Source organism: Echinops telfairi, unplaced genomic scaffold, assembly GCF_000313985.2.
Source record: "Echinops telfairi isolate 266 unplaced genomic scaffold, ASM31398v2 ScPeMD7_7410;HRSCAF=8448, whole genome shotgun sequence".
Lineage (NCBI taxonomy): Eukaryota > Metazoa > Chordata > Mammalia > Afrosoricida > Tenrecidae > Echinops > Echinops telfairi.
The window spans coordinates 4,339,655-4,351,021 of record NW_022111310.1 but is presented as its reverse complement, the minus strand read 5'-3'; the positions used below and the strand labels follow the sequence as shown (position 1 = coordinate 4,351,021).

Genomic DNA, 11,367 nt, shown 5'->3' with positions numbered 1-11,367 from the left:
CCTTCATATCACCTCTGGATTAGGCCTTCTTCGGGCTCAGCAGAAGAAATCTAGAATGTTTGGTTACTGGCCATTCAATGGAATAAAGTCCAAATCCAAAAAGATTTTCAAAATGAACACCACCACCACCCCTTTGTGTTCATTGTCTCCCCAGCCTAGATGGGTAATTACTCCATCAAAGATCTGGCTCTAACACTAATCAAAGACACAGCATCCCATCTGCTGACAGCCAATGCCTGAGGGAGATTTCTCCCGAGCACCCACAGTGAGGATTCGGAGCTGCCAACAGCAATGGCTATTGCTGAAAACGAAACTGGTCCTCACATTTCATACAGCAGTCAAAGAACCACGTCTGTCAGACCTCAGCAACAACCTGGGCTGAAATACGTTAGCTGAATGGCAGTTAAGTGGGATCTGTGGTGAAAGTGGCCCTGAACACCCAGCAACAGGAGGCTTTCAAAGTAGAGTGGAACCTCTTAGGTGCCCCGCCTCACTGTCTGCCCAGGCCGCACGTGGAAATCCACCCAGCACTGGCTTTTCTCCTCTTAGAACGCTTCTTTTCTCCGGGCCTTTCCATCTCTAAAAACTGGGTTCTTACACTTGAACGCATGGTGCTTTAAAAACTGGCAATGGACATACTTCCTCCCTCCCCCATTTATTTTTCCTTCTTCTCTGCTGTAACTACCCTCCCCCTAAAAGCCAAACCAAATCAAGCCAGAGCTTCCCCACTCCTCCCCCTGGGCTCACTCCCTGCAGTTACAGATTCACTGGCCTGCTCTCCCCTCCGTGCACTGTGAGCTCCACAAGGGCAGGGCCTGTGTCCTGTCTTGCTCGACAGCATGCCCACTACTCTACATCAGTGCCTGATGCCCAACGGCCACTCAGTCAAGATCTGTGACACAGAGCCGTTACTTTCTGGAAAATGGGTTAATGGCTGAAAACAACAAACATTTATGATCTCACAACCCTTTAGAGAAGGCATACCTCTAGCTAAGCATCCTTGGTCAAGCGCCCAGAAGAGCTGGGAGCCCCAGGTAACATGAAACTCTTCTGATGCAACTAAATTGGTGGTTTTCAGACTTTAGTGACACACACACACACACACACACTCACACACAAATAGTCTGAGACATTTGTTAAAATACAGATTCCCACCTGCCTCCCTCTTCCTCAAGTTCTGCTTCAGTGGGTTGAGATGTGTGGCCCAGGAGTCTGCATTTTCAAGCACACACCCCGGGCTCTTCAGGGCGAGGCTGTCTGGGCACTGTTTGGGCACTGCTGGCTAGCTCACCCAGTGACACTCTGTCTAGCAGAGCCAGAGGTTAGGGAAGGAGAAGGCTGTGGGAGAGACCAGTCTAATCTCGATGCTGGATGAGGAAACCAAGGCACACATGGAGGGAGTGGGTGGCACGGGTCTCGGAAGCAGCTTCACAAAGCCCCTGGCTTCCTTTGGAAGCCTGACTCACGTCAGGTGCCGGCCTTCTTAAGATGCTGCTTGTTGGTGCCTGCCTGTATCTGAGCAGGAGCTTTCCCACTTGGACTCTGTTCCTGCACTAAGTGCCACCAATTACCAACAAAACATCCTTGTGTGCTGAGAAATAGCTGAAATGACCAAACTAATGAGGACATTAAGTATATTTTCTCACTGGTAATTATGCAGGCTCGGAAGCCAAGCTAGTATCTATATATACTTGTATTGCTAAATTAAAAGCAACTGTGGGACAGAGAATAGCAACATTTCAAGGAGAAGCAAATCAAACGTGGCATGTTTTGACTGCCGTGATTTACAACGATCTAAGCTCCCTTTTGAAAGAGAGGAGTTTGGCCCAAAGGAGAAGTGCCTACCCTGGAGGCAGGAAGGCTTCGCAGAGCCCAGGAGCTGTCTTTCTGTGAGCTGGAACCCAACCCCTCGACCTCCCCCTTCTTACAAGCAGGGAGAAACCATGTACTGACTATCTTACAGGGTGCAGAGGCATGAAGATTAAAACAGGCAGGTCTGACAGACATTTTTCATGTCTCCATTTACCTGATTTGGGGAGGGGGTTGAGCGTGCATGTGTGTACTTGCAATAAAGTGTATGGGTGACAATAATGGTATAATTCAAGCTTTGAGAAAAGTCCTATTTAGAATGTAATCAATTATGGTTATGCTCCAAAATATTTACAATGCTTAACACAAACAGTGGGATTTAATGCAACAATCTCAAAGCCACGGAGTCTATTCTGACTCAGGGCGAATTTGGAAGGCAGAGCAGAACTGCACCTTTGGGTTTCCAAGATTTCAAATCCCCATGGGAGAAGACAGCCTTCTCTTTCTCCCACAGAGGACTGGTGGATTCGAACAGCTGACCTTGTGGTGATCAGGTTCGTGGGTAGCCTCCTACACCACCAGACTCCTGAAGAGTGTAATTAGACGGCCTAAACAGAGAGCCACGTCTCTGCGTGGGACAAATGGTTCACATGCTCAGTTGCTAGCCAAAGGGTGGGAGGTTTAAGTCCAGGGAGAAGCACCTCAGAGAAAGGGCCGATTATCTACTTCCAAATGACCAGCCTTGAAAACCCACTCTGAAACATATGGGGCCACCGAGATTTGGAAAAGACTTCATGGCAACTGGTTGTGTGTGTGTGTGTGTGTGTGTATTTACATTAAAAAATCAGTAGGTATATAGTATTATTACTGTAGTCTTAAAAAATTAAAGCGTTTATTGTTAATGTAGTAAATTGCCATGCAGTAGAAGTAGCAGGATAGCACTCTGAGTGATGAAATTTGGGTCTAATCCTCACTCTGCCATTGACCTTTGGTAAGCTGCTTAACCTCTTTAAACCATAAGTTACTCCTCTGGGAAAGCGAGGTTTGGATTCTTAATTGAAATGATATAAGAATGTTAAGCGATGGCACCTGGCCAGGTACTACGCGATACATTCATGCCTGTACTGTTTTGAGAGAGTAAACAATAAGTTCAGTCTAGTTAAATAACAAGTTACTTAACCTGGCTCTTAGGTGCATATATAGTTACTCATGTTTAGACTTAGTAAGGGGAACCTCAGAATCATAAAATCTTAGGCTTGGAAGGGGCTTAGCATCATCCAAAATAACTTTCCTCCGCGCAAGGGATCCTGCCACGCGTTCTCCTTTATTACAAATGCGGACGAACTCATCCATGGTCCCACAGCAGCTGCTGGGACCAAGACCTGCTCAGCCTCCTTCTATCTGCCCTTGGGAATAAAAGTCCTGTTTGTCCCCGGGAAGCCCATCAGAAATCCCAAGAGTCGCCCCAGTCCCCCTGATTCCTCTTTCCTCCTGTTTGTATATTTTCCAGTTCCCCCAATCATCCTGTCAAAGTTTCTGGAAACACTGTGTCCCTCTTCTATCAGCTCGAAATTGAACTCCATCCGTGGCACCACCAACAATCTTTTCTGATCTCCATATACGCAGACTTCATTCTAAGGTAGTGAAGCACCCCATTCTGCCCCGCACCACACACACAATACTTGGTTGGTTCATATTGAACATATGTGGCATACACTCCCCAGATCTTTTTCACATGCGCTACTGACGAGCCGAGGCTCTCCCCCCTTTTCCCTCTAGATTCTAAAGGTTGAGCTTCACATTTATTCTTGTTAACTTTCATCACGATGGTTTCAGCCCATCCCGTTTCCAACCTGTCGAAATTGTTTTGAATGTTGATTCTAACATCCATCACATTAGCGATCCCTCCCAGCTTTCTGTCACCTGCAAGTGTGATTAGCATGTTTTCTATGTCTACATCCAAGTTTTTGATGAAAACTTACTGTATTTTTCAAAAAAGTCTTTAAGTCAACTGATTTGGGTCCAATTTTTTAAAAATAATTTCATAAAGCTATGGAGAAGCAGGAGAATCCAAGCTCATATGGTTCAGCTGATTCCCAAGCAATGCAATGAGAAGAAACAGGCTTTGAAAAACTGAGCCCGGTAGTACTAATGTGACCCTGACTCTGGGCTGGTCAATGGACAAAGCCAACCATTACATTGGATAAATGTTTGTTGCTGGGGATGACGACTGTAGGCCAACAAACTGGCTGGTGCAGAGGTGCGCAAACACACTCAAAGAGCTGGGGGGGCGTGTGCCATGGAATGACTAAGTAGGCTGTGTAGACCAATAATTGGATTATTTGGGGCCAAAAAGTTATTTTGGGGGCCTACATTCTCTGGAAGGATCATGAATAGTCATTTCAAGTGTCCTGGCACAAGGGCAGGTTCTGTGCTCCAACTTTAGCCTCGACATCCCAGAGAAGGATCATTAGTTCAGGTGAACTGCATCAGAGGAAGCTAGGGGACACCTCAGGGAGAAGTCTTTATGATCTCAAATGCTTTTCCAGCACCATTGCTCATTGAACCCCAGGAGGAACTTAGCACAGACTTTGGGGTCCACTACGCTTGGCCTCACATTTTAGCTCTGATGCACATTACATGCTGACAGCGGCTTATCCAAGTTTGACCTCTTCGCTTGTGAAACAAACGTCATAGAACTTACCTGTACGGGGCTGCTGCAGCCTTAGCTATGTGCAGTGCTTACACTGTCAGACACCCGACAAATAGCAGAGTGAGAGAGCTTGGTCAGAGACAAAGCGTACTTGACACTGTCCTAAAGCTTTACCAAATGTCATTTCCACCTTACAACAGGGGAATCCCTTGGTTCTACCTATCACTATTACCCCAAAATTGGTGGTGAGGAAATTCAGGTATTACAAGGTTTGCAATCACCCTGCTCATGGTTGCCAGGTAGTAAATGATGAAGTTGGGATTGGTTATTTTAATCTAGGCCTGAACACCCAATCCTAAACCTACCACATTATCTGTTAGCTTATTATTTGAGATTGACTTTAGTTTAAGAGATGCCACTTGTAATCAGAACAGGAGCCCTCCGCCTTTAGTGCTAAGGACCTCCTTAGCTCCTCACATGGAATGCTGTGATCAGATGGGGGGAAGGAGGCCTCAGAGCTGGTAGGCAGGGAGCTCACGGGGTGGTACACAAACCACCCCTTCATTTCTGTAACCTAAGGGAGGGAACGTCACCAGGACACATTCAACAGACACACTTTCTGCCAGCCATTCAACTGGAAACTTGAAATGCTGATGAAACCCGGGGGAAACCATCGGAGGTGGCTGCCACGCAGATCAACCAGTCAGGCACTACTGTAGGGTGTTGCTCTCCCTTAAGCACTATGTAGCTGTTTTCTGGGCAAAGCGAGGAGAGCTAGTTCTATAGTTCACGGTTGCCGGAAAGCTTAAATGAGACACTATATACCACAGCACCTGGCATTCTGCCCTCACTCACTGCCACTCACTTGATGGCAACTCCTAGTGACCCTACAGGACAGGGTACAACTGTGTGTTTCTACCCCTGGGATTGCAACTCTTTATGGGAGTCGAAAACCCTGTCTTTCCCCCTCAGAGCAGCTGATGGATTTGAACTGCTGCCCTTGCAGTTAGCAACGACGCCACCAGGGCTCCTTGCATCCTGCTTAGGATCTAGAACCTACTCAATAACTGTGATCAACATCTTCCCTTTCCCTACCCTCTCTGACCAAGACCCTTTTTTAAACCAGATGTTTGTGCTTTAAACAACTGCTTTATATAATGTCGACTAGGAGCCCTGGTGGCGCAATGGTTAATCACTCCACCGCTCACCGAAAGGGGGGCCGTTTGAACCTACCCAGCTACTCTTTGGGCAATCTGCGTCCAACCACGGAAACCCTAAGGGGCAGTTCTAGTTCATCACGTGAGGTCGCTCCGATGACACCCAACAACAATGGTTGACACATTTGCTCAAAAATCCTCTCTCTGGGGATTTGCACAGCTCAGACGGATCAGATTCAAATGTATCCCATCGGAAATGAAACACTGTTATGCTTTGGGTGACTTCAATGATAATACCGGTAATCCTTTATGGTTTTCAAAACATTTTCACAACCATCGCTTGTGCGTGGCTGGTGTTCCCAACCCCCTGTGAGGTTAAATATTGTAATCATCTCCACTGGAGGTGTAAGGCAGGCAAGGGCGGAAGCCAGGTGACGCCGAAAGGAAGCAGCAGGGGCAGCGTGCCATCCCAGGCCTCCTGCACCGCCCAATGTCAAGGCCAGTGCTTGTTCCTCTCCATCAGCAATCTAATCCCTCTGAATAAGCAGCAAGTCAATAAATGCCAATGCCATCGAGCAAACTGCTTAAGGAGAACGTAAGGCTCACCCAGAAGTTTGCTCACACTATGAAAAGACAGTGGCCACGCTGTGGGAGCCCATGAAGGAAATCTACACATTGTCATTCACCTGTGCAGACTCTTCACCGGCACTACCACCAGGAATGCTGTAAACTACAGGTAGGATGGGCGCAACAATGTCAGGGGCATTTACGAAGACATTTAGACATCCAATAGAGCAAAACTATGATTTGGTGCAATGCAGATGAAATTCCACTTCATTCTAAATGAGAAAGAGAAACGCACAAGAAGGCACGAGACCTGTCTAGCACATCATCAGGCGCAAAGGCATTCTAACCAACAGCTTCTAGGAGTGTCAACAACAGAAAAGAGCTCCTGATCACTCATTTGAAAGCAGGACATCACAAAACTTACTCTGGAATAATCAAGATCTCTGGTTGTTGAGTCTGTTAGAGCTCGGACAAGGGCATTCATCATACAGATCGGAGGAGAAGGCGGAGAGGGCTGAGAAGGTTCCTGCTGCAACGGGCTCTTTGGTTTGGAAGGCAGCCGACCTCGTCTCCCTTTTAAACTATCGGTCCGGACAACTGATGGTGAGAGAGAGAAAGGAAGAAGTCTTCAAAGATATCCATGAATGGCCATCAATGCACACACACATGGAGTCAAACACATTACAACTGGACGATCCTTCATGAGACCAACCGCTTAAAAGTAGCACTACGCTTTGAATAGTAGGACCCCAAGGGTTTTGTGAGAGCGGAGGGCAAGCAGCAGGCAGCCCCTCTCGTAGCTAATCTTTGGGGGTGAGTTAGTGCTAAGCAGCACACAGCTGTGCTCCACTTCTCAAGTGATGGTGTGTGGATGCACACAGGCTTTTCATTGATTGTGAAAAATTAGAAATCAGTCATTTTCTCGGTTGTTTCTTAAATGCAAACGCATAGCATAAAAAATAAAATCCCGGAGGCACAAGGAAGGTAGAAATAATATTCTGACACAAATTAAAACCTTCCCCGATGGTGTGTGAGACTATGCGTCAGCATTATTGACAAGCCCCGCTGTGTAAGCACACTGGGTACAAGGCGCGACGCCCTTACCTTCTTTAACCATTCCCACACTGAGACACTTTTCAAATCGGCAGTACTGACATCGGTTTCGACGTCTCTTGTCGACTGGGCAGTTTTTATTTGCCAGGCAAACATATTTTGCATTTTTCTGCACCGTTCTCTGAGAAAAGACAACACAGTGATAGTTAGCTCATAGTTTCTGGAAAGAGGTAGGGCCTGACAACATGTATTTTAATTACAATGTGAAACGCGACAGTGCAATTCGTATAATTAGATAAATTTAATTTCCTAACACGCTAGCCTGCAGGAAAAACAATTTTATTAGTGTTCGCTGCTGACAATGAAAATCATCTCAGATTGTTCTGAAGCGAGTCTCAAGAGACACGCAACTCTGAATGATAAAATCATATCTGAAATTACCAGGTCAACATATCATACCTTAGAGGATTAGATTATCTCCATTTTTAATATCCCTTTGGGAACAATTTCCTACTAGTTCCACTCCCCTGATTATTGCTGACCTTATTAAAATAAAATCAAAATGATCTGAGATATACATTGTTTGCTATCACTATCGTAAGTCAATATCACAGTAACTGGCTTTGTTATCCAATAGAGATGAAATCATAAAAAGCAAAAATTGAGGCTTACCTAGTTAAAATATAGAGGAAATCATGTTTTGACACACAAACACACAAATCATTTAATCAGCCCGCGTAGTAAGTTTTAGCGTTAACAGAAAATAAATGGCAAACTGGCCATTTCTAGTGGTGAAAGCAATATCTTACAATTTGCTACTCAATCCACTAAGAAACCAAAGCACGGCAAAATAAAGTCAACAAAAGAAAAAAGAAGGGAATATGGGTGCCATTCATTTTCAATGAAATGCCCATCATTCGGTCACTTCACAAATGACTATTATCTTGACACCAAAAGAGTAACCTTTTAAAACCAAAAACTCACTGCTGACTCATAGTAGGACAGAGCAGAACTGCCCCTGTGGGTTTCTAAGACTTTAAATCTTTGTGAAAGTAGTCAGCCTCATCTTTCTTCCATGGGATGACTGGTGGGTTAGAACCACCGAGTCACTGAGCCTGTAGCTAGCAGCTTAGTGCATAACCTAATACGCCTGCCACCAGGGCTCCACGGTCTTTTAAAAGGCACTTCAGAAACTTGGACTTTCTGAATCATCTAGAATTCTTAAATGGAGAAGTAAACATATAAATGTGCTCTAATTTTAAAATAATGTTGAATTTCTTTATTAAAAGTGTTTGTGCAACTCTTTACCACTTAGGACAAAAGTGTTCAGAAATTACGTGGGTCTACACAACTCTGAATAGAGTGGTAAATTGGTAATTATTTGGTAAGCCTGGGTTGCATTTGGAAAAAAAAAAGGCAGCCAGATAATTCGGGTTTCATGATCTGTCTATGCCCCAAATTCTACATGGACTGTCTATATTTTCTTCACTTTCAGTCCTCCTTAAGCCCACACATTAGCTTTCATGCAATTTACCTTTGAATTTCAGATTAGGGGACTGTTTCTGAATGGCTTACATAAAAATTTTAAAAAGAATCTTACCAAGCCAAGCTATTTTAAGCATAAGACTAATTCTCAGGATACATTTCCTATATTAATTTCAAATGCAAAATTTTCTAGCGGAAACACCCTCCTGTGTGCTTAGCAGCATTTACATTCTCCTAAGCTCTCTTTCCTTGAGCCCAGGGTCAGCTCCTCAACGGGTTTCCTGCTCATCACCCTCAAGACTGACCACCCCTTTGAGTGCTGGTGGCTTTTTGCTTTGGGTATGCCCTTTCCCAATAACCTGGATACGTCCTCATATTTGTGAGGCCTGCACAGTTTCAGGACAGGGAGCATCGCTATGGTTCAATCGCTGATTTCCCATCATTCACTGCACTTCATGTCACATTTTTAAAGAATTCAATTTAATGCTAGAAAGCCACTGGGTAAAACCTGCTCCTGTTCCCTTAATTAACAGATCTGTGGGGTGGTTCTCCCCCATCACACCCTCCCCTTTCCCCCCACCCTTTAGCATATAGATTTGTTTTCAAGGGATTGCTGCAGAAAAGGGAAGCTGCTGGGGAAAGCTAATTGACATCTCCAGACTCGGAATGCATTACCATGCCTGTATTTTGGTCAATTGTCCATTGTTCAAGGGTGATTCTATCTGAGGGTCTCTTTGCTGTTGTTCTGTCGGGTCCCCCTTTCTGCTGCCCACTTAACTGCCCTCCAGCATTTCCACTGGGGTGTATGAACATAAAATCTGCTCCAAGAAGGCAGCTACTGAAAATAGCTCTCTAGGTAAAACTCTGGTGGTGAAAGACAGGAAACACCCCAAACAAAACCCCTTCTGGGTCGACATTTAAAGAAGCATGCCTCTGTTTACCTGTCAGGCACCTAACAGGTTGCAGAGTCTTTCCATTTTCTCATGTATCTGAAGGAATCAATCAGTCGCATGATTCCTGTTCCTATGTCGTTGTTTGTGAAAATGTCACTTGTTGGCATACTCACCCCCACACAATGGCATTTTCACAAAGAGTTGGTAGTTTTCATTTTACGGTGTGGTCCTTTCCAGGTGATGACGAGCTTTCTTACAGGATTAACTCCCCTAACACAGTGCTTCTCCGAGGGGTGTTTTAACACGGGAACTGTGGCCTGGTACAAAGGGCCACTGCAAAGTCATGCAGTTGGTAAGAGGCAGGTCCAGAACTGTTCTACTTCCAGCATGCACTCGGCTAAATCCTTTCGGCCTCCCAAATCCTCTTGCTAAATAGGCATCCCGCGTCTCCATCTTCCCACCTGCCCTACATTAGACCAGGCAGTGGGAGGGCATCTGTGGGCTTGCCCAGGCCTATGATGAAGGGCGTGAGGAGGGTGGCACAGAATTGAGGGTCTGGAGAAGCGCACGAGTCAGCAGTGCGACCACCAGAGAACCAGGTTTTTCCTCCTGATGGATGGAAAGAGCACCGAGCTTGGGAGTCAAATGAAACCAGCTGGAATTGCCTTGTGTGCAACTGAAGCCCCTGTTTGTACATCCTGACTCAAGGCCCCTCCCTTCCCTAGACTGCAGCACCCTTAATGGGCAAAATGTGGGCGGCACTGAAGACCCTCCTACCCATCGCACACTTTTGAGTGGATAAGAAAACGAGCCATGGCTATACTTGGTGTCAAAGAGGGAGCAAAGGCCTCCTAGTGGAGAGAGCAGGTTGGTGAGATCCCAAGTTCAACCCTCTATGGGGGGAGTCATCCCCAAGGACATCTAGCTGATTGCTCCTGTCTGTCCAGTGCATCTGCTCAGCTGCAGGGGTTGGTATCCTGTCTCCATCTCACTGCCTGGGTGTGTTGTCTCGGGGTAGCTGGATAACCTCTCTGGGCCTCCAACCCTCAGCGATGAACCAAGGGTCATTCCTAAAAACTATCTTCGAGGCACCATGAGTAAAAACAGTTCGCCCAGGGCCGTCGATCACTTTAAGAGCTGTCTGCTTCTGGAACAGGAACCCTTACTGCCAGGCTCACAGCAGGTATGAATGGCGCTCGGAACCCATCCCTGGACTGGTCACCCAGGGCACACACACAAGGACTGCAGTGAGGTTTCTGCACTTCTGAGGTCACAGAGTGGAGAATCAGCTGACAGCTCTTCCTAGGAAAATGTTCTCGCTCAATGTCAGCTCCATCCAGTCCCGCCCCCACCCCCACCTCCACTCCTGCGCGTGGATTCAAGGGAAGAGTGAGAAAATGGACGAGAAGGTGGCCAGCAGTGCCCAGGCTAAGGATCTCACTGGGAAGGACAAGGGTCACCCTTGACACCAGGTGCTCACTTCTGCGGCCCCGCAGCGGGCAGGGGGCATGGAGCAGGAGGAGGCGCGCTCACCTTAAAGAAGCCCTTGCAGCCCTCGCAGGTGCGCACACCGTAGTGCTGACACGCGGCGTTGTCTCCGCACACGGCGCACGTCCCCTCGCCGGACGATGAACTCCGGTTGGGAGGCGACGGCAGGCTGGGGCTCTCCCCGAGCAGGCTGGCCGCGGCGGGGGAGGCGGTCAGGCCGAGCGGCGGGAAGGCCAGCGCGGCCGCCCTCTTGGCCAGCGGC

At 46.8% G+C, this 11,367-nt stretch overlaps 1 protein-coding gene across 1 annotated transcript in view; it reads right to left on the bottom strand.

Moving 5' to 3' along the window:
- Positions 1–11,366, bottom strand: part of NR4A3 (nuclear receptor subfamily 4 group A member 3) — a gene marked incomplete at its 5' end in the record, with an annotated part of 32,969 nt that extends 21,603 nt beyond the window's left edge. Inside the window, 3 exons of the mRNA XM_030887375.2 lie at positions 6,611–6,783; positions 7,291–7,420; positions 11,151–11,366. Coding sequence (XP_030743235.2) covers positions 6,611–6,783; positions 7,291–7,420; positions 11,151–11,366 — 519 coding nt within the window. The remainder of the gene's footprint in view (positions 1–6,610; positions 6,784–7,290; positions 7,421–11,150) is intronic.
- Position 11,367: the final 1 nt, after the last annotated feature.